Consider the following 27,127-nt stretch of genomic DNA (forward strand, 5'->3'; position numbering starts at 1 on the left):
GGAGAATTATTTCGTATAATTAATGTTATCATTATATCATTCTAGAGGCATAGCTTCAGTTGATATACAGTTAACAAATATCGACATTAACCAGTGTGACCAGGATTCAACACACATTTACAGTGATATTGACATATTTCGAGGAACGCATAGGTGTCCTCCTACAACAGAGGTATTTTTAAACGTAACTGGATTGATCATGAGTCATGTTAGAATAAATTCCTGGAATAACGTTCGTTCATTTAGCTTTAACAATTACATGATGGTGGAAATGTGATAACACGACCTCAGGGGTATACATAACACAAACAGTAGTAAAACATTTAAAATAGAGGCGAAAAAAACAGAGGGATATTCAAACTCATTAGTCAAAAAAGAACTGACAATGGCATGGCAAAATACAAAAAAGCAACCATAAGAGAATTAAAGACTGAACAACAACAATACCACAAAAAAAAAAAATAAGTAAAAAAAAAAAAAAAATGGGGAAAGGGGGTAGGTGATCTTGGGATGGTAAGCGTATCTATATAGTTAAACATCCATTAAAATAATCATGTCGTTTTGTTATCTTTATTGTGAAATATTTTGACAGCCAGGGAAAGAATAACTCTATTTTGATGATATACAGACACAGTATTTATCATGCTTCATACAAGAATAAGGCTGAGATCCTGAAAAATCCATAATCTTAATTAAAAGCGACCATTTAGCTTTCACAATAACATATGATGTTGAAAATTAAATAATTCACATCAGGCTGGTGAAAGGTATTGACAGCCAGGGAAAGAAAATATTTATTTATATTGATAAATGCAGTAATGTAAAATTTGTATTTAATTTAACATGCTCATATCTTATTCTTTTAGTGTAAGTTTATAAAAGGACGAGGGTTTCAAAGAGGTGCTTATGAGTGTGTCTGCAGCAAAGGGTACTACTTTCCAGATTTGAACGCTCAAGTTAAGGCTTTCAGTGGTTTAGAAATGGAAAATTCTTCCGATTCGACTCTATATACCTGTCTACCTTGTAAAGTGGGGTGTTCCGAATGTGATGATGACTCACCATGCCTTTACGAATACCTGTTTCTATATCGGTTCCTGCTTTTACTGCTTACCCTCCTGACATTTATTGCTATTGGAGTGTTGTTTGCCATAACAGTTAACTTTAGGGATAAACCGGTAATGATTATATCCTTTTGATTAATATTCTAATAGTTAAACGTTTAAATGTGTTGATACAATTGTACGTATAAAATTGGCAACAAAAAGACAAACAGTTTGGTTTGAAGGAAGTGTCAAAGTTTTCATATTAAGAACATGTTTTAAAATAAGCATGATAACCGTAAGTGGTTAGTAACAAATCATTTGTTCATACACTTACTGGCAATTCTGTTCAACCAATCAATCAAATCATTCATATGAAGAAATTCTTCCAGACGGCAGAAGAATACCTCGTGAGGGGTCTAACCTTGTTGACATTGCTTACTCAAATTTAGATCTAGATTTAGTTTTTCACCCTGTAAATCAATCATGTCAGTTTATTCTTTGGTTTTTATCAATATGTTTTAGATATAACATATTTTCTGTTGAGTTTGCTTTCAAACGATTGCAAAAACACTAAGTATCGAAATTGTAACCTACAGAATGGTACTTTGAGCATCAATTGTGTCCATAATGTTTATACTCAAACGAATAGATGTTACTGTTTTCATTTTCGGAAGAAGCATATTGAAAAATTCTTTCTTTTGAAGCTGAAATAGTAAAATTCATTCGTTTGAGTGTATACATTATGGACATAAGTGTTGCTCAAAGAAAATTTAATATTATCATTTGTTTTTGGCTTTTAACTAGCTTTCAGTAACTGCGAGTACTCTCAAATCGTACTTCCATGTTAATTTGACCTGTTGATACAATTTGTAATGCATTTCTGTTATTCAAAGTTTTCTAATTTTGTGTTATATCTCGTCTTACTATTTTTGATATCCACCTTTGATAATTATTTAGTATGACCAAAATATTTTACTTCTGTACTAGTACTATGAACAACATATTTATTTTGAAAAATATGTTTCTGTACTCCTAACAAAAAAAATATTATATTTAGATTCACCTGTGCACGTTTCTTTATTTAACGCCATTTTGTCCTAGGTTAAAGTTGTCTTTTTGACATTGACACATCTTTTTTATTTATATTGTGTCATAGATCAAACTTATTCGTTCAGTGTATATTTACTTGTTTTTGTGTATTGTCTTTTTGATCGAGTTAAGCCATTTCAATTGATATTTTGTTGTGTGTCTTTTTATGTTGTAATGTTATACCACTGTTTCAGGATATGGTAAAGGTTGGCGTCTGTTAAAATGTTTAAACCCGATGCATTTTTATGTACCTATCCTAAGTAAGGATCCTGTTATCCAGTGGTTGTCGTTTGTTGATGTGGTTCATAAGTGTTTCTCGTTTCTCGTTTTTTATATAGATTATACCGTTGGTTTTCCTGTTTGAATTGTTTTACACTAGTCTTTTTTGGCCCTTTATAGCTTGCTGTTCTGTGTGAACCAAGACTCCGTGTTGAAGGCCGTACTATAATTGTTTACTTTTTTCACATTTTGATTTGGACGGATAGTTGTCTCATTGTCACTCATACCACATTTTCTTATTTATAATTAATAGAAATGTTTTGAAACAATTATTTGAAATATTTTGTATCAATATTCTTTATTAGGTAATAAAGGCTGGAAGTCCTATTTTCCTGTTGCTTATGTGTGCTGGAGGTTTACTTGTGTGTACCATGGTAGGATTATTAATTTGAAGAGTTTTATTTCTAACTAATTGCAAACCTTTTAACATCTAGTTTTCTTTTTTAATCTAACTTTTGTAAGGTGAGACTTTGTTTAAAATTAATTAGTACATTACTTTTTTTTTTAGTTTTGTGTTTATCCTTTCGAAATGTCTTGTTTCTAAAATTCTGCAACAGTAGCCATTATGAAGTTGAACAATTATTGGTATTTTAGTCATTAATCATTGATTCTAAAAAAAGCTTATAATTTGTACGCCAGATGCGCGTTTCGTCTACAAAAGACTCACCAGTGACGCTCAAAGGTAAAAAAGAACGAGAGGCCTAATTAATTCTACAACGGGGTAGAACAATCCTTTATATTTTGAACAATTCAACGTTTTTTTTAAAGATCGCAAAGGTTAATATAATTCAAAGTCACACAAATATAAAAAAAAATCCATTCGGTCAAAACCATAAAAACTTACTTCCAACTTAAATGTTACATAATGGTCAGTACCCATTATATAATTTAGATCGGAGTGGTAAATAGACAATGCCTTAAACATGGAGTCCTCACTAGTTGAGTTTTTAACAAATTCAACTTAATAATTATCGTTAAAATCTTTTTTGATTCTTTCCGTTGTTGTAACTCGTAAACATTAACAAAAACATAGAATGTGGAGTTATTCCTGAACTGAATCTGTAACTTTGATTTATATAACGGAAACGCTAAGATATTACATCGTGTTTTTCAATAGGTTACGACTGTACAACACTTTCTTTTCAACTTATCATCCCAATATATAGATATTTTGTTTTATTAGATACTGTGGAATCATTTTTATTCTTAGGGTCTAAAACGTTTGTATTTAAACAGATAAAATTTACCTCTTTGGACATTTAAATTCTTGGTTTATTTATGCCCACAAAATCAACGAAAATCGGGTCCCACAAATAATAATAAATCCACAGATTGAGAGATAGATCGATGAATTTATTTAAACGATAGGGAAAGAGTTCTCAGATATTAAAAAAACCTTAACCCGAAACAGGCAAGTTCAAGGAAACAAAAGAACTTGGATACGTAAATCCAAATCATTTGAGACAAATCCATTATATTGACAGAACGAATTTGTTTGTGGTATATGATGTTATAATTTGTTTTATTGACTTGAAATAACATTTTATTATTCAACCACCGTACAATCAGAAAAGCAAAAATAATTCATCCTTGCATTTGTGACATATATAATGATTTATAAAATAAATTATAGGGATTTTTGGCATATCCAAAGCCTTCAGAATTTCTATGTGCATCACAGACCTGGGTATTTCATATAGGTTTCAGTCTGATGTATGGCGCACTAGTGGCAAAGACATGGAGGCATGTATTACTTACTTGTTAATATAAAATATATAACAGCCTAGTAACCTCGACTTTGAGAGATTTCTGATTCTCGATTTGGTCTGGTAGGTTGTTACACATTCGATATCATATAGGTCTAGTATATAGCAGATTCAATGGTCATAACCTATTATCGTGCTCAATATTTTTAACAGTAAGTGTTTATCGATCAATCTATCTAACGTAATAATTTAAGGAAGTGAATTCTTTATTCAAACGGTTATATTTTTCAATAATAAATAAATGCACATAAAAAAAGCTACACGGACATCTCGGTTTTGAAATTGGTGTACATATGGACTTTACATCTGTTTTTGAACACTAATAGTTGATTGATTCATGACTTTAAAGCCAGGAATCGGTACTTGGTTTGTCTACTAAGGCAGTTTTTTTTCTTCAGAACTCTGAATTAAGTAAAAAATATTTTTGCTTTTAAATGTTTCAAAAACGTTTTTGATGAAGGAAAAAATAGTTCCTTAATTACTGTTTATTTTTTGTACAATTGGCACAAGCAGAATAAAAAAAGTATCCAAGTCTGTTTCTATGTCTCATGAAAAACAGGTTATTCATTTTCTCTTTGAATGATATCTGCATCATTGGCAAGAATACCACATGTTCCTAGTTTTATAATGACTTACCGAAAAGCAGTACAAGTTAAAAATACACTGAAGAAAAGAAATTTAGTTATTGCTAAACATGTAATGTATTATAAAATTGTTTAACTGAGCAACAAATGTTTATTAGTTTCAAATAAGGACATATGGTATGATTACCAATGAAACGACTATCCAACAGAGTCTTCATAATATGGCTTTCAAAAATGAGGAAAAACCATATCGTATATTCAGCTACAAAAAATTGAAAACAACACGTTACATAGTTTCATGCGTCCGAAGCGCTTTTCTGGATTAACCTTCATCAGGAAGGCTCAACGCCGAATATTTGGAAGCCGAGGATTTATAAGTACCGAAACAGTTGAAGAGCTTTATGACAAAAAATACATAAAAAAATAGTCAAATCCATCTAAGGTCAACTTTGCCTGAAGGAGTTGAAAACTAGTTTCTTTATAATTTCAAAATTTATACCGGCAATTTTAGAAAGATTTGTTATAACTCATGTCAGTACCGAAGTACTGACTACTGAGCTGTTGATACTCTCGGGGATTGATAGTCCACCAGCAGAGGTGTAAAAAATGAAAACAACACGTTAGATAGTTTCATGCGTTCGAGGAGCTTTTCTATAAAGCCACCAACATGACAAAATGTGAAACAATTTAAACGAAAAAAACAACGGCCCAATTTATGTCAAAACAATAAACGAAAAACAGATATAAAAGACAGCAACCAACAAAAACCACAAAATTAAAGGCGCCTGACTGAGAATATATTTTTTTTCTTTTTTCAGAATAGCTATCATTTTTAAATCGGCAAACACACTACAAAGAGTTTATCTTCCAGATAAAGAACTGTTGAAGAGATTTTTTCCACTTATTTTCATAATTGCTATGTTTCTTCTTATTTGGACCATATCAGAGAAAGTCAAAACGGAAATCTTGGAAACTTCCAGTCATTTGAAATATGAAGTGTGTTTGAGTAGCTATTTGGTTTATGCTATTCGATGTGGTATGTTTTTACAACTAAGATGGAACAAAAAATAAGTTAGTGATACAAGTATTTAAGAATTAAGTGATCTATGGCCGATACTGTATACAAATCTTAAGTAGAATGAGTCAAAGAGTCAAAGGGTCCTTTCGGATGACAAACTAAGGTTGAAAGCCCTTCAAAACTGTCAAAATATATGACGTTGTAGATCAAATAAGCTCCACATATATATATATAAAACTAATGTTTGTTGAAAATACGTAATCAATCATATTTATGGTTTTTGTTATGTTTCATGCCAGTTTTTTTCTTCAAACAAATGGTTGCCTATAATTACTAAAATTTTATTTGAACTCTGGAGGATCGTTAGCAAACTTACCATATCTCCTTTTTTTATATTGTACGTCTTTTAAAATAATGCATAAACTTCTTTTCTGAAGCAGCCTATTCTAGTCTGTCACTCGTTCCAGGCTGAATATTGACAATTCCAGATCAAGAACAGGACATAATGTTCAATAGAAGAAATACATTTACAATGATTGTATTTAATAACACATATCTGTTATTAAAGTCATATGAAACGAGTTTCTTATAATTTCAATGTTATCGAAATTATTGGACCAATGTATGCATGTATTCTAAACTAAGCACTATATGCACGTGTTTTTTTTTTATATCTATTACGAAAGTATATCATATTATCAACTAATAATATTTCATTCTGTGATTTTTCTTCGCAAGCTAATATAAAAATAAGGAGATGTGGTATAATTGCCAATGAGACAACTATCCACAAAAGTTCAAATGAAGTGGATGTAAGCAATTATAGGCAACCGTACGGCCTTCAACAAAAAACTCATACCGTATGGTCGGCTATAAAAAGCCACGACATGCAAAATATGAAACAATTCAATTGAAAAAAACTAACAGCCTAATTTATAACAAAACAATTTACGAAAAACAAATATGACAGACATGAATTTTTTACAAGTAAAGTTTTTAAGTTACTTTTGAGTTTGTTGCCGAATTTTACCAGATTGTGACATATATAAACAATCAACACAGAGAATGTGGAGCACGTGACAAATAAGTGAATTGATAGGTCCATGATATTTTTTTTATATTTACCATGCGTTCCGTTTTTTTAATAAATCTTTTCCTAAACATTTGTTAAATAATTTTTTGTATTAAATTTGTTCTTTAAGAATCATTGAATACTATTTAACTTCCAGTGCACGTTTGTTTACATTCTTTCATCAGGGTTTCCCCTCGCACTTGCGCTGTGCGGTGGCCGAAGTTCTAACGAGATGTATCGTAGTTAAGGTCACTGCATTCGGGAAAATATTGGCTAATTAGTGTACGAGAAGACAATAATTCAATAGCAGTAGATTTATGAAACTTTTGATAATATAAAAGATTTTACAACTATTTTTTCATATGACTTTTGAAGATGCTATAATAAATATTTCAAAACGCTGCCGATTTTTTTAATATGTTGTGAACCAAATTTTTACAGAATAAGCCGTTTAGCTTCAGATATCCTGAGTTAGGACATTTTGAAAAAATGGGTAAACTTTCATCCTATGCACTCATGCTGAAAATTTTCACACGTCAATATGTATCCCATGATTTGCTGAAAATTGACACATCAACATAAAGAAAAAAAAACGAAAATATTTGAATGTTTTTTGATAAGGAAATACGTTTGAAGTTGTCATATTTTTTACAAGACATGAAAATATCGTTTAAACAATTATTTATTTTTATGACTTCAATTATATGTAATGGTGTTAATAAATCTAACACATAAACAGATAAATTGACATGTAAAACAGTATATAGAATTAAGAAAAATCTATTTTAATTTGGGGTGAAGAAACGCCATATGTATACCCCTTTAAAGCCGTTTGTTTTAAATTTTGAACTAACTTTATCACCTGTTACATAAATCCTAAGTTGTCCAGGGAAGTCCTGAATTTTACAGTCTTATTTGTCAGGGAAAATGCAAATGAGAAAATACAACTTTAATTATGAATAGTCATGTTCTTTCTATATATTTGATATCATTTATACATCACGCCATATGTAATTATTTGACGAAAGTATACATTTTATCAATATACATACATTTCTTCTCATAAATGCTACCTGTATATAAACCTAAGCAATTAAGCCTTAAAGCGTTTTATATCATAGAAAAGATTAAGGATCTGCTTACCTTTCAAGAGCACCTGAGATTACCTCTGCTTTCTTGCTGGGGTTCTTGTTCCTCAATCTGTAGTTTTTATGTTGTGTTTTGTATACAGTTATATGCAATTGTTTGCACCTGTCCTAAGTCAGGAATCTTATGTTCAGTAGTTGTCGTTTGTTGATGTGGTTCATAAGTGTTTCTCGCTTCTCGTTTTTTATATTGATTATACCGTTGGTTTTCCCGTTTGAATGGTTTTACACTAGTAATTTTTGGGGCTCTTTATAGCCTGCTATGCGGTGTGAGCCAAGACTCCGTGTTGAAGACCGTACTTTGACCTATAATGGTTTACTTTTAAAAATGTGACTTGGATGGAGAGTTATCTCATTGGCACTCATACCACATCTTCTTATATATACATATCTCTTAATAGTTTTTCGTTTTTTTCACGACCTTGTCAGTCTATTTTCGACTTATGAGTTAAAATCCACCAACATCCCATCCCCTAAAACATAATTTACAGTTGTTTCCAGTTGTGTTTAAAAATCTATGCGTTTGAGGCTTACATGATTTAGAAATGCATTCTAGTTCTTTTTTTCAGTTGAAGCGTTATTGCTCTTGCTTGGTGTGTATATGTGTTATGTTGTGAGAAAAGCACCTGGACATTTTAATGAAAGTAAATACATTACATGGTCAGTTTATAATGGTATCCTGCTTGGAAGTTTTCTCTTGATTCTGACGTAAGTGGACACAACACAATGGTAACAATAACATAATGGCGGAAGCTTGTCGTCCAATTGCAGAGCCCCCTATTACTATTAATTAACTATCAAGGAAAAATGGATATCAAATTACCTATGATACAATCGAAAATAAATATCGGACAAGGAAATTAAGTTTTCATTTCTTGTTTATTCAATGTGAGTATGTGATCACAAGATAAGATCGCATTGACAATTCTGAAGGAATCATACTTTATAGAAAAAGAGAGGCAAAAGATACCAAATGACATTCAATCGTATAAGTCGAAAACAAACTAACACCGCTATGGCAAAAAAAGAAAAAGAACAAAAGACAAACAACAATATACAATACACAACATACAGAAGTAAAGACTGAGCAGCACAAACCCCACCAAAAACGGAGGTGATCTCAGGTGCACCGGAAGGGTAGGAAGATCCTGATCCACATGCGGCACACTGCGTGTTGCTCATGTAAGTACAAACCCTGTGCTAAGTCGAATTCGATAGATCACATTCGGGGAAAAGGAGGACGGTATTGTTTTTCGTAGTAATGATTTCAACTTCACCACTTGGAACACTTGATTTAATAGCTCCCTTGTGAGCAGCAACCCTCTATCATGATAGGAAAAACAAACTCTGACCTGGAATATCGTATCAACCGGGATTAATATATATATACTCCATATGCAGGCGCTGCTGGAATGTTGCTACATAGAAATGGAAAGTTCACAATTGGGAAGCTGAAATCATCTCTTTTTTCGTAAAGTTTTTCTCTCAACCGAACCTCATTGTCAATTTATAGATGTTAATCAAGATATGAGGCAGACATAACTTTATCTGTTGCATCCTTTATTTCAAGTTTGATGGGATAGAGATTTTCAAAAGTCAGTCACCAAACTTTAAACTATTTAGTGAGACGACATCATCTATAATGTGGAAAGTGAATTAAAAGGATGATGCTAGTTTCTTGTCATTCTTCCTCAAAAGCTCCTGTATGAAGTCAGCCTCATATGAATAAAGGAACAAGTCGACAAGAAGAGGAGCACAGTTTGTTCCCATGGAAATGGCATTTGTTTGTTGAAAAAAACGTCCTTCAAACGTAAAAACATATGTGGTTAATCAAGAAATCAAGCATCTATATAATGTTTCAGAGAATTTTTGTGTGAATCAGAGTGATTTTTTTACAATGTACGATTTATCCCTCCATGAGACAAGATGCTTGTATCTACGTTGCCAATTTTGTTTTATGACCCACTCTTTTAATTTGTTCTTAGTTAGAATGGGGAAAACTTGTGTAAAGTGTACAAAAGTCAAATATTTCAATACTATTGTAAGATGTAAGAATCTAAGATTGTATGTACTCTAACAGATCTTTGGAATTTTTTAGTATCCACATCTGATCACGCCTCCTCTAGAATAGATAGCTTTACAATAACTTTGAAGTGTGGCTTTAATTGCTGATAAAATTGATGTTAATAATTTAGAAAGAAGTTTCGTGGAGCACTTGGAAGACCCAGCTATACAACGTTGTTTGTAAGGACCATGACCTTTTTTTTTATAAACCCGGGGATGGATAAGGTGATTTTTTAAAATGTTTCAGAAAATACGTCACAAAAATCTACATCTCACCCTTACAGATCTAGCTGCATACCAGATGCAAAGCTCCTGTTCATTATGGGTGAATGGGCTTCTTTAAGTAATAATGTCGTACCCTTTCGATATTTTAAAGACACATAGATATATAAAAAACATCACTCAACCATTGCAAATTTTCATTGTAAACTAATTTTAAATCCCGAGTCATTCGGTAACATAAATGTCCTTATATAGACTCTAATTGCCTAAAGCAAATGGTCTGAGTTTGCGCACATGAAAAAAACATTACTTACCTTGTTCTTGTTTCTAAAACCGGGATATTTTACGTATAGCCCATATCGTTTTTAATTAATATATGTGTTAATGTTCCTTTTTGTAAAGATTTATATACATAACGTCAAAGTATGTTTTTCAGACATGTAATTGGCCATTCCCATGGACCAGATATGCTGTACCTGTTCGAGTGTCTACAGATTCAAGTTTTTGCTACTATAACTCTGACGTTGATTTACGTTCCTAAGGTAAGCAAGACTAATATTCTCTTTCATTATTTTTTTCTAACTTTTCGTCATGTTAACTTTGGGTATTGCAAAAGATTTTCTTTTCCTGCTCTACTGATGGCATGATATTACTGTATGAAATCATATAAAGTGGAGCCGTAATATTTTAAGTGAAAGACGACATGATTTTATATCACCATATATCAAGTACTTCCGAATTTCTTTTAGTTATTTCGAGCATTCATTTAATTATCATATCTTTACTTGTACCTGTGTTTTGATCTCTGTCATTTGGGTATAGTTTTCCCCTATAGACCTCCAATAATTATAAAATGTGAATACAGTTATGAACAAATATTTGTTTTGGTGCTGAAATATTGTTGTTCATGAGTCCGTCGAATAAAATATTTAATGAGTGATTTTCTTTTGTTAAATCCCAAAGTTATCTACTCTAAAACAATTTGGTCTCTATATTTGTGAAGACCATATATTAATATCTGGATGCCGTTCGTTTCTTTATGTAAACCAACATTTCAAATTAATTTATATCCCAGATCTGATACTATTCATATGAGTTTCAACATGCGAATTAGTCACTTCGATAAATCACGGCTTCATATCGTATTATACAAAAAGGAATTATGTTACCAATGTTTTTGGAGTTTAAATAACTCGTTTAGAAGAAATAGTAGACAATAGGCACATTGCTTTCATTACATCCAAATATATGCATGCAATGTCAAATTTTATAAATTACACTGTTAATGCCAATAGTTTCTTAAACGAGTATTGGAAGTCACTTCGAAATATTGTATAATCAGTTGAACAAAGCAGGTGCATATCCAAGATTTGAAGTTAATGTGGTGCACTCCTTGTAATAATTGAGCTGCGTCGGATAGAAATCGACCTTATGCAAATGATTACCAATACATCCTATTTTGGGATGAAAAAATCTCTACGGAAAATCAATAACTGTTTGAAAATTGAGTTGCTATAAGAATCCTACAAAACAAACCAAAAGTCGTCTATTATTCCGTATTTGAATGTTTCAAAATCAATCAAAGTCTTATACATGTACATGTATACGCGCACTTGCATAAGGTCGATCTCTATCCGACGTAGCTCTGTTAGTTTTTTTAAGCGACACATGTTTTTATTTCTTTAATTATCAGAAAGGGACCCGTTGGGTAAGAGAGAAAACATCAATTTCGCTCATGCTTAAACAATTACCCCAGTACATGATCTGGTCTAATTAAGCGTTTCAAACTGTAAAAAAAAACAATGTAAGGAGATGAATAATTGATATAGGGCATTTCTTTAAAAGTAAAACAATTCGATCATATTTCGATACTTTAACTCGTTAGGTCTAAATCCTCCTTTAAAAAATTGAATGGTCCTAGAAAAAGGTGACTCTTTGATCGTGAGAGTAAAATCATCAAAGATACTAGGTTTTTAACATAATTATATAATTCATCTCGCCAGAAGTATATTTCAACATACGGCACATCAGTGGCGCTAAATTAAACTATTGAGAGACCAAATCAATAACAACATCGAAAAACATTAAAAAATAAAACAAAAAAGTTATTACAAATCTGGCTACGGCCATATATAAAGACCTTAGAACTTCAAAGACATATAACATTTATGACCAGAAAATGGCTGATCAGAACATACATTTGCATGGACAATGACCTCATGAAAGTGAAAAGACATTTAAGTATTGCGTTAGCTACCTTCAAATGAAACATAGTATGTTACGTTTAAGAGTTTTAAGTTGTTACTAATTGCGAAATCTTTTTAAATTTGAAACACTTTGGATAAAAATATAGCCTGGCTTTGTAAGTCAATTATATTTAACCCGAAAATACATCTACCACCGTGTATACATGCATTAACTGTTAACTGTTCCCTTTACACATGAGCTTTTGCAACCCAATACAGGTCATAATTTATATTTTCAGTTTTTTTTTCGTTTCCGTCTTTTGCAGTTGATAGCATTGTACAGAAATGAAGATATAAAGAAAGGCTCCAATACCTTGAGTTTCCCTTATGGCACCAAAAATAATAGAACAAACTCTATTGACCTTATTCAAGCAAAGGCCACACACAGTTATGAAATTCAAACAGCAGCTCCAAAGGTTCTTGATTATCCATAGTTAATCAGAATTTAGTACAGTGAATTATATTCCAAACTATCAAAACGGACTAGAAAAAATTAGAAGTTCTCTTTGGGACCCTTTTGTTTATATCTTAATTTCACGCAATAATGATACTAGATTTCTTGTTTTTGTAGTGTATTTTGTTTGGTAAAATTAACAGGAAAGCTCAAAACAAACATTTGCATTGTGAACGATATATAAATACAGTAAAGCAACTTTTCACGGATGCCTGTTGCGCAATTAACCTTTTCTAGCCTATACCATTACAATATATCAACGACATACGTTGGCGAGTTTTAAAAACTTCGATCATTTAATTGTTCTAATGAGATTTAAAATTCAAGGCAAATAGTTTTTGCGCAATTTTTGATCTTGCGAATGATCTAGTAAGAAAAATAAGGATCTTTAAAGCTAAACGTGACGAGGAATTTAAACCTTTCGTATTTTTTATGTATTGAATTTGCCAACAGAGAGAATTTAAAGAAACTAACTTTTCTTTTTAGCCAATTTACAGCAGCAAATATTTGAAAACGGACACAACTTTTACACAACAGGCGAAAATTTGCCCAACTAAGTCGATTGGTACACAAACTCATTCAAATACGGACATGGACAACTTGTAAGTAAAAAAAGTATCCTACATTACTCTATGAAGTAGTTACATGAGATTTACAATCTGTGAATTATGAACAAGAAATAAACGAAACAACTGAAAGTCCCTAACAAGGATACCGTATGAAAAATAAAAACAAATAAGATTGCTTGATTGTTAGATGCTTAACGAAAAACAAAAAATTTGATATCACTGGAAACTGGAAAATTTTCCTGAAAGAAAAAAACAAAAAAAGATGTGATCGATCGCAGGTCACCGTACGGTATTCAACAATTAACAAAACTCATACCAAATAATAAGCTTTTATAAAAGACCCCGGAATGACAAAGTGTGAAAAATTTCAAAACAAGTGACTAAGGGTATGTTTATTAACTATGATCAAAAACAAATACGGCGAATAGCCAAAAATGACAAACTGAATTACAAGTTCCTGGGTTGGGACAGTTAAATATAGAATTTTGCGGTATTTGACATATTTTTAAACGCTCAAGCCTCCCTTACTTGGAATATTAGTATACAAACACAACATGAGAACGAACTGTAGAAAAATCAGTCGGAAAGCTTTACTCATGCGATCGATATTAAGCTCAAAAATACACAACAAAAAGACAAAAGACATACATTTCGAAATCATTGTCTCCAAGACCTTATTACATTTTAAGAAGCATTCGAAAGATTCGACTGCTTAGTTTTTAACTTACCAATTGTAAACACTTAGCTTTCTCAGATGGGGCTAAACGCCGTACTTTGACCTTTAATGGTTTACTTTTACAAATTGTGATTTGGATGGAGAGTTGTCTCATTGGCACTCATACCACATCTTCTTATATCTATTTATCGGTTTCGTTTTAGTTTAAAGCATTGGTAAATAAAATTTTGTACGCCAGACGCGTTTCGTCTATTAAAAACTCATCAGTGACGCTCGAATTAAAAAAGTTAAAAAGGCCAAATAAAGTACGAAGTTGAAGAGCATTGAGGACCAAAAATTTCGAAAGGTTTGGTCAAATACAGCTAAGGTAATCTATTCCTGGGGGTAGAAAAGCATTAGTTTTTCGAAAAATGCAAAGTTTTATAAACAGGTTAAATGTTAGGTTAAGTGTCTGACGGTAGTAAATGTTCTTGATAAATACTAACACGACAAAAATTTTCGGTAGACAAAAGTATGAAATTTAAATACCGAACAAAAACATTTATTTTAAAGGCTTTTTTATCAGCGCTTGTATGCTTGTTTTGCTGCTTTAGAGTTGAAAGTAAAGGAGGATTTAAGAAAAAAAAAACTTTACCAAAAGTAAACACAGAACAATCAAAGTTCCGCCTTGTTTAGTCCTTATGAAAACCATCAAATTTTCATTCGACGCCCTCTGCTAAGTTGACCATTTCTAATTATTAAGTTACTTTATTAGAAGTTTTCAAAATTTAGCGAATACCATATACGTCTAAGGGAACAAATCTTAAGAATGTTTTCATCAATGTCTGAACAATAAATTGTCAATAATCAACAAACTAAAGAGCAAATATAAAACGTGTTCCAACTGTTTATCATAATACACCAGTCGAGGTGGTGGATACTCCTGCGCTTTTCATTCAAAATAACTGTGACCACTAAATGAATTTTATTAGATAATTTAAAAAAAAATCAAATTGAAATCATATGAAATTTTTCAATTTTGCATTGTTTTTTTTTTAATTGTAGATGATTTGGGCACTGTGTCGTAGAAGGCAAGTTATATCTAGCTAGGCATTCATCCGGACATGTGATGCAAGAATATCACAATCACCAAATATGTCCTTGCTTTGTTATGCCTATCTATGTTTTTATCATCATTTCAAACTCAAATATCATTATTTTCAAAAGGAAATTTATATCTAAGTCGAACCTCAACACAAAGAGAGGACTCTCGGATGCGAGGGAATACTGATTGATGATAGCAGTGACCTTTGTTATTGAGAACCAAACTGCATAGGTAGTATAATAGTCGGTCCAAAAAATGTCAACCTGACAAGACAAGACATGTTTGAACTTATACGATATTGAAAAGCTTGCAGCTGATTCTAATGCTTTGTAAAACGTCATTGGAGACTGTGCATAACATAATTGAGCCAGGATTTTGTCAAAGAACGTCTCATCAATTATTTCAAAAGTTCATCAAGAAAGTATCAATTCAGTATGTACCTCACAAATAATACAGGATGGTCTTGAGTATAAGATTCTAAGTGCCGACGTTGTGTGTCATTTTATTTACTGTACAGTTTTCTCTTAAGCTGTCTTTGTACTATTATGTTCCTTTTGGTCATATGGCTCTTGGCGTGGCTCGATATTTGTACATTCAGCTTTTTGTTTTTTTGTTTTAGGTTTTTCTGGTGCGGTTCGGACCATCAGGTTTTTATAGTTTTGTTTTCATTTTGTATACTCTTATTTTACTAAATGTGTGCTTTATCGGGAGAGTGTATATGTCATTATGTTTTACTAAACTGTATTTACTATCAAATACAAGAACTTTTTTGTTGGCATGTTTGTTGGATTTGTTAGTGTGTTTGTTTGCAGTCTAAACTCGGTTTTGTTGTATGTATGTGATGTAGGTTTATGGCTGCTGGATTCCAATTCTTGTCGCGTTATCCAGTTGTGTCTATTTGGGTTACTCACCCGGTTTTGTTAATAGAACGGAACAATAGACGACTGTCAAAGGAGGATAAGCTAGCTATTTGGCCAGGTTTGCCCTCCCTTTTCTTTGGTTCCAAGTCAGGAATATGACAGTTGTTTTCCATTCGTTCCGTTGGTTGATACAGTCGAGCGTTTGAATTTGGAAGGTTTTGTGGGGTACCATCTTTTTGAATTTGCCTTGGAGATCGGTATTTTTGTAAATACATTTTCAGCATAGTTAATTAAATTTCATTGTTTAACGATTACTAGTAATTCTAAATATTTCAAGTGTTGAAGACCGTGTGTAATGACAACTGTTTTAACTTCCAATAAGAAATATCAAAATATTGCAAATATTAGCATTAAATTCATTTTGCACAAAGATTGTTCCAATTTTACTGGTACAAGCAATATAACAATTTATTAAATACAATTCAAAAAATCTAATTCGTATGCATCAATAATTAGTTTAGCAATACATTACTATTTTCCTGCACATATAACTCTCGTGCCATTGGTATTGCGTAGTGGTAACTTTATTTTCATTAACGTGGACACTGCTTTGGAACTACAATTATTCTGATAAGCCTATAGATTTGAAATTTGAGGATTGAAGGATAAGTTTAAGAACGCTTTTCGACGATTTCATGTGCTTTCTATACAAATATTCACCTATTTTGAAAGAATTCAATCAGTAATATTACAGAAAATAGAAAAAATAAATGCATTATTTTTTCGATTTTCAGTTAAAATTCAACGAGCCAAAGTTGGATGCAAAATTATATCCAAATATGAGACATAGCCCAATTACTGTAACTTGACCTTAAATAAAGGCAACAGTAGTATACCGCTGTTCAAAAGTCATACTTTTATTAAGCTTAAACAAATCCGGGTAACAAACTTAAACCGAGGGAAACACATCAACTATAAGAGGTAAACAACGGAACAGAAATAGGTCGAATCATAGTCAGATTCTCAGGTGTATTCGGGTTTTAAATGATATCTGCTAGATTTAGATTTAGAAATTGTCAAGACTTCGGATTCTTACGATGGTCTGCCATTTCAAATGACGCGGATTTCAATTAAATTTTATGATAAGACTTTATGAAACATTAAGAAGTGTTGTATCTAATTTTGTTTATTTTTTTAATGTTTTGTTTGTTTTCCGATATCGATAGTTAATCTTAATCGCTAACCGATATCAAGCAACAAACAAAATTATTTGCAAGAAATGATTGAAAGTAAATAGAATCATTAACTCGTATATTCAATGTCTTGTTTGTCAAGAAACTTTTTTAAGAATACACAAATTTAAATTTTACTACTTTGTTAGATAAAGGTTATCACTATAAAACTAATTAATTGAGGATACCAACTCTTCAACGTTTGTATTAGGTTTTAGATTTTCAAATATGTAATCACTGAAGAGACATGAATTGTCGTTATGCTCATCTGATTCAGTAAAATAAGTGCCTGTACCGTTAGTGTTATTTAAAATATAAGTTCTATTGATGAAACAAAAGATTCACCATATATCGCTCACTCGATGAAGTTAATCTGTAAAATTTTAAAAAGGGAGGCACGCCAAGGGTTTTCAATATCTAAAAATAAACTTTCGATTTTAAGACCAAAGGATGGAATTTCAACTTTTTTCTTTTCTTTTGATCAGCCAAATATAGTGTTTTCATTGTAAGTTTTATCTCTAACGAGAATTCATAAAACCAGGTTAATTAGAATACAATTGACGTCATAAACGAATATCAACCAAAGAAAAACAAGAAAAAAATTTGTTGATTTTTCAAAAATAAAAAAAAAAAAAAACCAATTGATTATAATTAGCCAACCATAATTTTATCGGATAATAATTAAACAAACTCCTTATAACACGTCTACTTAAAAAGATAAACAACACTCTTTTCTTTTATTATAAATCGCAATATGTACTACTGTCAAAAGGTGACATAATCTGGAGTTATGTCGTCTCCATCTATGCTACTAAAATAACGAGGTCCAATTTGCTAGCCAAAATGACGTAAATACGACGAATCAAAGAATTCAACTTATATATAACTAATATAAGACAATGGTGTTGATTAAAATTACAACATTACAGGCCCTTTTGTTTTCCACATAAATAATATTACCAATAATTTATAAGTTCCGGGTCTAATCCGATACCGATTCCAATAGTATATTTCTTACGTAGTGTCCGGTTATAGTAAGAAAACCAGGACGGGTTGAAACAGAAAGATTTTTAAAGCAGAGAAAACTGTATACCTTATAATCAGCATGACTTTATATGATGACAATACGAATACTAAAAATCCAGGCTAACATTAAAGCGTAGGTACTTTAATTCAGTCACGAACCCGCGGGTATGTTCTAGTGGCTAATGAAAAACCACAATTATTAGTAAAAAAAGAGATTGACGATACTACAGGGACAACCAAACAATTGTAAGCAAAAAAATCAGACAACTCGAAAAACGTCGACAAAACAAATAGCAGTCTACAAAACATACAAAACAAACCCCAACAACCCCATGTATAATCGCAAGTGCTCCAGAAGGCTAAATAGATCCTGCTCCACATGTGGTAACAGTTATGTTAATCTTGGCAGTATATATTGGGTGATAAATCTGATTCGGTGACGTCATAATCAATGATAACAGTTAGGGATCTTGGTTTTGACAATTGCAACATATATGTGGTTATCTATTACACAGATATTCCATTACGGTCACCCAACCATTATTGCACCCTCAAACTTTCGAAAACTGTTTTAAAATAATACTATATAATTTTTATGCGTCCAACGCGCTTTTCTGGATTTCAAGTTGTGAATGAAAATTTATATATGATAAATAACAGATTGATTGTTGTTTGTTTATATTTAACGAAAATAGGTCAATATTTTACGAAAATTCCAAACGTAAACAAATTTACAATTAATCCAAGTGGGAAGGTCTGCAAAGTGGGTCGATCGCAATGAAGTGCTGAACCTTAAGACTGCAACTTAAAAAGTAGGTGCCCTTGTTATAAGCCATATCAAGCAGTTTTTTGCAAGAATTATTTAACGTGCAGAGCATTATTTTTCATCTACAGAAGGCTTCTGATTTCAATCCCTTATCTAAACCAAACGTTTCTGCGTGTGTATACAACCCGTACGGCCAAACGGACGGCACTTTAACATGGGTTCTATACAATCGGAGTGAAGATGTTCGGATGACTCTGTTTCTATGACATAGAGAAATCTATGTATGTAGTCGAATTATCAAAACCAAACAATACTTGTAAATTTTTTAACTTTGGTATTATACATGTAAAGGTAAAAATAATGCTTCAATAAAGAATGAAACATATTATAAACCAGCTATCAACAGTGTCTTACAAAATACATCCATATATTTTCAGATCTTGATTTTACAAATTCTTCGTTACAATTGTTTCTTGCGATTTCAATGAACGCTTAAATTTGGTAACATTATTTTACCGATGCCTGCATAAAGATGAAAAATCCTCCCGTTTAAACATCTCACCATTTGCTTTAGAAAATGCGTCTCTTTTAAGTAGTTATAAGTCTTACATTCCATCACATGTGTGCATGTTCAAATTTAATTAACTAGCCGATTTTTTTTTATTTTAGAGATCCTTGAATCGTTTATTATTATAACATTCAAGGTATCAATTTCATTGCACCAGTTGCGCATTTCAACAATATATGTCCCTTCAGTGATTCACAAGGCCAAACTGTACATGTTTTGTATATTTATGTATGTAGCAAAGTAAATATTTAAGAAGAATCTTTATAAAAAATTACCAACTAACGTAAAATAAAAGAAGCGAATTAAACAATATTTTGTTTTTGTTCTTCAACATCAGGCGGATCTGTTAATTTTACTTGACGGATAATATTTCTTGTTGTTTTCATATTTTGGGAATGATAAAATTATCAACCATAGGTTCAACTCTGTTCTGACTGTTTAACGACAACATGGAAACAGACGTCGAAAACGCTGTACCCTAAAAAAAAAGAAAACGTCAAAACTTAAACCTTGGTATTTGCAAGATAAACTGAACCTTTTTTTAAGCAGAAAATGTCATCAAAAGCAGAAATTATAGTAAAGGAGCTCACTAAATGAATATTACAGTATGATATAAAACAGATTGGGATTGCTACCGTTGTACATTATAAAAAAAACCTGACATTATGAATAAAAAATATATCTTATAACTCCCTATTACATACTGATCAACAAATAACTGATTATGGCGAGGAATTTAGCACTGTTCCGCGTATTTTTCAATCTGATTTACCGTTTGCTTGATATTCCTTTGGTGTTTTAAAATTTAACAAATACAGGCCCGACATCGAAAAGGTGCGAACTTGATATTTATTATTATATTATTATGTACATTCCGTTCAAAGACTCGCTATTTGTATACTTTTGTAGTCTTGTCTTGTTTATCAGTTGATTTTACTTTTCCCATGGTTTTGATTTGTTCAGTTCCCATACTATCTTCTAAGTTTTTATATTTATTTTTCATTTGAATAAACCTGGACAGGTATCCATTACCTGTTATAAACATTTCTGAGATTGATTTTTATAATTTTGGGTGAATACAATTACCTTTTGATCTAATGTTGAACATTCATATGTCTGCGTCCCAACTGACATTAATGGTGTAGCTTCAATGGTATTTGTCTTCAGATATTTACTGTCGTATTCTGTTTTGAACGTATTGTTAGCTTTCTTAATGTCTTCCTTTTTGTATAATGCTGAAAACTAAAACAAGACAAAATAGTTATATCGGATAGTATGTACAGTTATAGATGTATCTATCATATATTTAGTACTAAATACAGATTTTTTTTATATCTAATAAAGGTTCTTTTCTCCAGTATGTATCACCTTCTCTGTATCGCATAGCTAAACCAGTATCGCATACCTCGTATCGCATCCCTTTAGGAACATCTTGAGACTGTTTTCGAAACTCCTCAGTTGTTATCCGCTTGAAATTTCAGCAGACGCCAATGTTGGACATGATAACCCTTTTCTGCCGGAGTGACACATGTGCCTATATGTTCAATTTATACAAGCACTCGTTTGTTCATTACCGCATCTCTTTTAAATAAAACACCGATGTTCATTTCCTTCAATAGGTCTCCAATGTAATGTTATCAGGGCGTGACATCATATATCGGATGACGTCAAACTTGATCACATGACGTCCAGTTGCTGTATTTCATGGGATCATACGAAATATAACCACATTTAATAAGCGACAACAAGGGATTTGAGCCGCAGTCCGCGAACATTGAAAATGGGAAAAAAACAGAATTAACTTCAACCATGCCTGAAATTTGTTCATATTGAACTTCGGTTTTCTGATTGTATTTGTATTATTTAAAACCAGAAAACAAACAAAAATTCATCATCTCAGAGCGAGAAAAATGGGGTTTTTCTCCCTCTAACTTCCTCTGTCCGCGGACTGCGACATAAAATGGACGAATTCTAGACACTTTGGCACCGAGACAAATCGACGCCGGGACAAGTCGGCACTTAAGAAAGACAGTTCGGTATGAAGGCAAATCAGCACCTAGACAAATCGGCATCTCATAAAGCTACTTTTTTATATTCCGCTGTTGAGCTTTCAGACCTTAAGTATTAACAACTAATCGTGTTGCCACAATGGCCAGATACTGATGTAGGGATTCTTAGAGTTGTTTACAGATTTCGATTTTTCCGACATGAAAATGTTGTGTTTTTTAAGGGTCAGTCAAAGCAAATATGCAATATGAAATCATTTATACATTATAAACTCGTAATCAATGTTTTTAAATTGCAATTTTGAGAAGTAGCTGTTGATGGCAGATCCTTTTATCAGATATGTTTCACCATGCATACAAAAATTTGTATGTTAATGTATACTGATCAATTTCATCTACGGTGATATGCATGGATCTTTAGTTAACAAAATACATGTAACACATTTATTCTTTTTATTTCAACTATCAATTCAATCAAAACAAGAACAGTAAATAGGCATCAACAGCACTAGATGAACCGTAATTGCTTAGAAGAAGCACACATGAAAGTTAAAATGAAGTACTGAATACTTATACTGCTTAATACATCAAGTTTTACTTTTTTATATTGTCATTTTTAGTGGTGGACCATACACACTGTCACAGTCTTTATAAAGACTGAATGCAAAGAATGTGCTGTTGCAGTACTCATCAAAGAGTTCAACTTGAAAAGTCGGTCCTGGGTCTGCCTACTGTGTGATGTCAAATCCATATTGGATGCTATATCAATCCTTAACCTCAACCTCAACCTCAAATCCTCTGATTAAATATATGATAAAGTGATTAATGCATAATGAAATCCGTATTACATGCTACATCACCCTCGACTAATATTAGCGCTCGGGCCTTCGGACCTCTTGCTGATATTGGTTACTCGGGCTAATACAGCATGTGAAACATATTTTACCATGTATTATTCTCTATGTATCATAGCTTCATGTTAATTCTGATTAGTTTTTAATTGACTTTAATATCTGTAACCGCTAGTAGACAGCTATTAAGAAGTGGTAATCAAGCTGCTTGTCTTCACCCCTCTGATAGAGCGGCATCTGTTAACTCTTGAGTTTTTGGTAGAGCTCGTGAAGCTTAAATAATTTTGGACCGTTCTGTGTCCGTTCGTCTGTTATCCTCGACCATGGTATTGTCCATCTTATACCTAGGTAGGTTGTGTAAAATCGAAGTTAAAGGACATGCCAATAAGATTGCAATTGAAAACTACGTTTTATATGGACTTTCCACTTTTTTTTACTTGCAACAAACCCTATCAAATAGTTAATTCATGGACTCTTTTGCGCGTTATGATCATGGGTTGAAAGCCCTTATTTGGAGCAGACATGGTATCGTCATTATACATCCCGCACAAGCAAAGGACGCCCCTCCATAGCATGCGTTTTTTTTATTTGCCGGACAATAGAAGGCAAGATAACCATATTCATATACACTTGAATGAGAATAGCTGATCACTGAACTATTTGGTCTTATACGTAATTTTTTTTTTCATAGATACAAACAATTTTTTTTATTATCAAAAATGACATGTATTTTTAGGTCAAAATGATGTAGGTCAATAAGATGTCGTTGCATGGTTTTAAGATCTTACCTTTGGAATAAAGATTAACGTCAAAGTTATTGTAACGAACGCTTGAATCTGCAGCCCTTGCAATAGGTACAGCAAGTCTGGTCCATAAGAATGACCAATCAAATGTCTGAAAAATGTCAATTGATTAGTTTTTCAGTATATACAAACAAAATTTATTTAATGTAGTACATGTAAAAATAGGCCAAATATCTTAAGCTTATATATTCATAAAGGTTAATATTTTAAAGTAGGTTATTATGAAAACAGAGACAATCTGAACAAGTTAACGGTAAAGGTATATTATTATGAAATACTCCAGAAACTGAAAAACGTTTTATGAAGCAAATATGACTCGATTCGTGCACAAGTTCGGGTACAAGACAGCGATAGGGTCAATACATATCTCAATGACTGGTATTTCTGTGACTAAAATATTGTCAACCATGATAAAACTGACTATTACAATGTCGAAAATTTACATCAGCTAAAATACACTGGAACCAATTATTATTTGTATAAGCGTTTGGCAGTGCTATTGTATAATGGATAAATACATAAATAATTTTTCTACCTGCAAATATTACAATACGATTAATCCGAAGTAGGGGAGACAAATCGAAGTTATCTTAAGTCATGATATGAATTTTGCATTTACATCCTGATCTTATAGCGATTTCGAAGTCAAATATGGTTGATGTTTCATACATGGGATAATATAAACAAATGAAAATATTTCTCTAACATTTGCGCGGCAAGAAGGTACTTTGTATCATGCGTGATAGTAAGCACTAGAGAGGACAAATACGTAAAGAAAACGAATAAATAAAGGCAACAGTAGTATACAGCTGTTCAAAAGTCATAAAACAAATCCGGGTTACAAACTAAAACCAAGGAAAACAACAAAATAACAAAACACAGAAGTGCAACAAAAAACAAACAACAATACAACATTCAGAGAAACGAACTAATAAATAACAACTGCCATATTCCTGACTTGGTACAGGACATTTTAAGAAAAAAATAGTGGGTTGAACCTGGTTTTGTGGCTAGCCAAGACTCCGCGCTTTATGGCAATGTTTAATATACCGCTAAAATGACAACATTACATAACGGGAACAGAGTGCAAATAAATTCAAAAAAATAAAGCCGGTACAAATAAACTAAAAGAGGGACGAAAGATACCAGAGGGACATTCAAACTCATAGATCGAAAACAAACTGACAACGCCATAGCCAAAAATAAAAAGACAAATAGACGAATAATAGTACAGATGATACAACATAGAAAACTAAAGTCTAAGCAACACGAACCCCACCAAAAACTAGGGGTGATCCCAGGTGCTCCGGAAGGGTAAGCAGATCCTGCTCCACATGTGGCACCCGTCGTGTTGCTTATGTTATTACAAATCCGGTAAATAGTCTAATTCGGTAGGTCACATACTAAATAGTAAGACTGTTATCTTTGTTGAGTTTTTACGAGAAACACTCAATCTCAAAACATAAATTAATGATTTTTAATCTGAGGCTGACATCTCGTAAAAATGGTATGTTTCCGCGCAAGACTAATAACTGTCTTATACCATTTCATAATGAACTAGTCAAAAGATTTCGGATTTACTTACGTTAGAATCAACAGAAAACCGCCAAGTATTATTCCATTATACACTGCCCATGTAATGTATCTACTTTCATTAAAATAACCAGGTGCTTTTCTTACCAGATAACACATGTAACCACCAACAAATAAAAGAAAGACCTCAGCTGAAATATAAGCAAAAAGAAATTCGTTTTAGTATATTTTCTTGCTCGTTTGGTGTATTGGCTTTGAGGATTATCTCGATTAGTTTGATTAATTGTTGTTTTTTTTACGTTCAATGGATCTCATTAATTGAATCAATGAATATATTAATTGTCTGTGTTTCACGCAAGATTAAGATTTATAAGCTATGTCAGTTAATATTGACAGGGGGAGATGGAATGCCTGGAGTGAAGAACCGACATCCAGCAGAAAATCGTAAATTTGATAACATTTTGCCAAAATATTCATAGACGAAATGCAATATTCATAGATGAAATGCAATATTCGTAGATTAAATGCAATATTCAGAGATTCCTACATTGGTACCAGTGGATTATCGGAATTATCCATTCAAGATAGTTAAATTATCTAATTTTAAAGTCCGAGCCTCAGCGAGGATATTTAAATTGATGATTTAACTATCGAAATTGGACAAATATGATAATCCACGAGTAACTATGTAAAAATCTGTTTCTCTTATGATTATCAAATTAATTTTCAATTTTGATAAACGAAAATCCCATTCGAGTGCCTACCGCTTTGCACAAATTGATAATTTTACTATCGAGATTGGATAAATCTGATAATCCCAGAGTAACTATGTAAAAATCTGTTTCTCTAATGATTATCAAATTATTTTCATTTTTGATAAACAAAAATCCTATTCTAGTTATGACCTGTAGACTCATCTAATCATCTTCTGAGATCCTCTCCAACCACAGGTTGATTAAATTTGGTTATACAATGGGTCCTGAAAGTGTTAAATTACCAAAACCTAGAGAAATTATTATATGTTTAACCTTTTTAATATTTAACATTAGCTATAGATAACTAAATAGCACAATTTGCATGCCCTTGGTAGAATACAAAACATAGTTGTATCTATGTCTTAACTGATATATATACTACAACACAAAAAAATCCTAAAAAAAGTTACTAACCACATTGAATAGCATAAAGCCAATATCTGTTTAAACAAACATCATATTTAAGTAAATTAGAAGTTTCCAAAGTTTCTGTCATCCCACTTTCTGATATCGTCCAGGCTAGGAGATAAAAAATAACAACACACATCGGCGGTAAAAATCGTTTTAAAAGCTCCTTGTCCGGTAGTCGCACTTTTTGATTTTTACTTGCTGATCGGAAAATAATAACTATTCTGAAAAAAGATAAAGAAAAACAAGGGCTAACTATTCTTTATCCGTTTTTAAGGTAAAAAACAAGTATTTGTTTATAATTTTCTATTGTCTTTATTTTAGTTTTGAAGCAACTAAGATCAGTATTTGGTGGTGTTCGTGTTGCTCAGTCTTTTGTTTTCTATATTATGTTTTGTGTACTATTGTTTGTCTGTTTGTCTGTTTGTCTGTTGCTCTTTTTATCTTTTATTGCCAAGGCGTTGTCAGTTTATTTTCGTATTATAAGTTTGAATGTCCCGTTGGTATCTTTCGCCTGCCTTGTCATCCCTTTTTTCTTTGAATTCGAGTTGATATATTCTCCGAAAACGCAACTGATCAGTGCAACTGTTGAACAAAATTTGTTCCGAATAATAATTTACCCAGTTGTAATTCACGAATTCAATGTCGATCTCATTGGAAGCTACTGTTGCAAATGGGACTATCTTTCTTTTAAAGAGGATATAATTTTCCATAAAAAATATAAAATATCAAATTGAAGTTAATGCCATTCTTTTCGTATTATGGTTTATTCAAAACATAAGGTAAGTTCTATCTCCAGGTATATATTTCCTTAGTCGTAATTGGCACAACATTTTGGAAATTTTGGTTATCAATGCTCTCCAACTTTGTATTTGGTTTGGCTTTTCAGCTGTTTTGATTCGAGTGCCATTGCTGAGTGTTACGAAAAAAATGAAAACAACACATTATAAATCTCATGCGTACGAAGCGTTTTCCTGGATGTACCTTCTTCAAGAACGTTCAAAACCG

General features: G+C 32.1%; 1 protein-coding gene and 1 long non-coding RNA gene across 2 annotated transcripts in view; both read left to right on the plus strand.

The window, feature by feature from the left end:
- The window catches only part of LOC127737119 (probable G-protein coupled receptor 158), a 67,384-nt gene extending 63,208 nt beyond the window's left edge, over window positions 1-4,176 (plus strand). The window contains exons 6-9 of the mRNA XM_052247652.1: window positions 46-172; window positions 867-1,175; window positions 2,717-2,785; window positions 4,045-4,176. Of these exons, the coding sequence (XP_052103612.1) occupies window positions 46-172; window positions 867-1,175; window positions 2,717-2,785; window positions 4,045-4,176 (637 nt within the window). The remainder of the gene's footprint in view (window positions 1-45; window positions 173-866; window positions 1,176-2,716; window positions 2,786-4,044) is intronic.
- A 1,407-nt stretch (window positions 4,177-5,583) lies between these two features.
- Window positions 5,584-21,120, plus strand: LOC127738798 (uncharacterized). Its single transcript, XR_008000169.1, has 6 exons — window positions 5,584-5,797; window positions 8,566-8,704; window positions 10,719-10,824; window positions 12,795-12,944; window positions 13,469-13,584; window positions 15,272-21,120. It is a non-coding gene; the product is annotated as an uncharacterized LOC127738798 (long non-coding RNA).
- The last annotated feature ends 6,007 nt before the right edge of the window (window positions 21,121-27,127 follow it).

This window comes from Mytilus californianus, unplaced genomic scaffold (assembly GCF_021869535.1).
Source record: "Mytilus californianus isolate M0D057914Y unplaced genomic scaffold, xbMytCali1.0.p SCAF_4, whole genome shotgun sequence".
Lineage (NCBI taxonomy): Eukaryota > Metazoa > Mollusca > Bivalvia > Mytilida > Mytilidae > Mytilus > Mytilus californianus.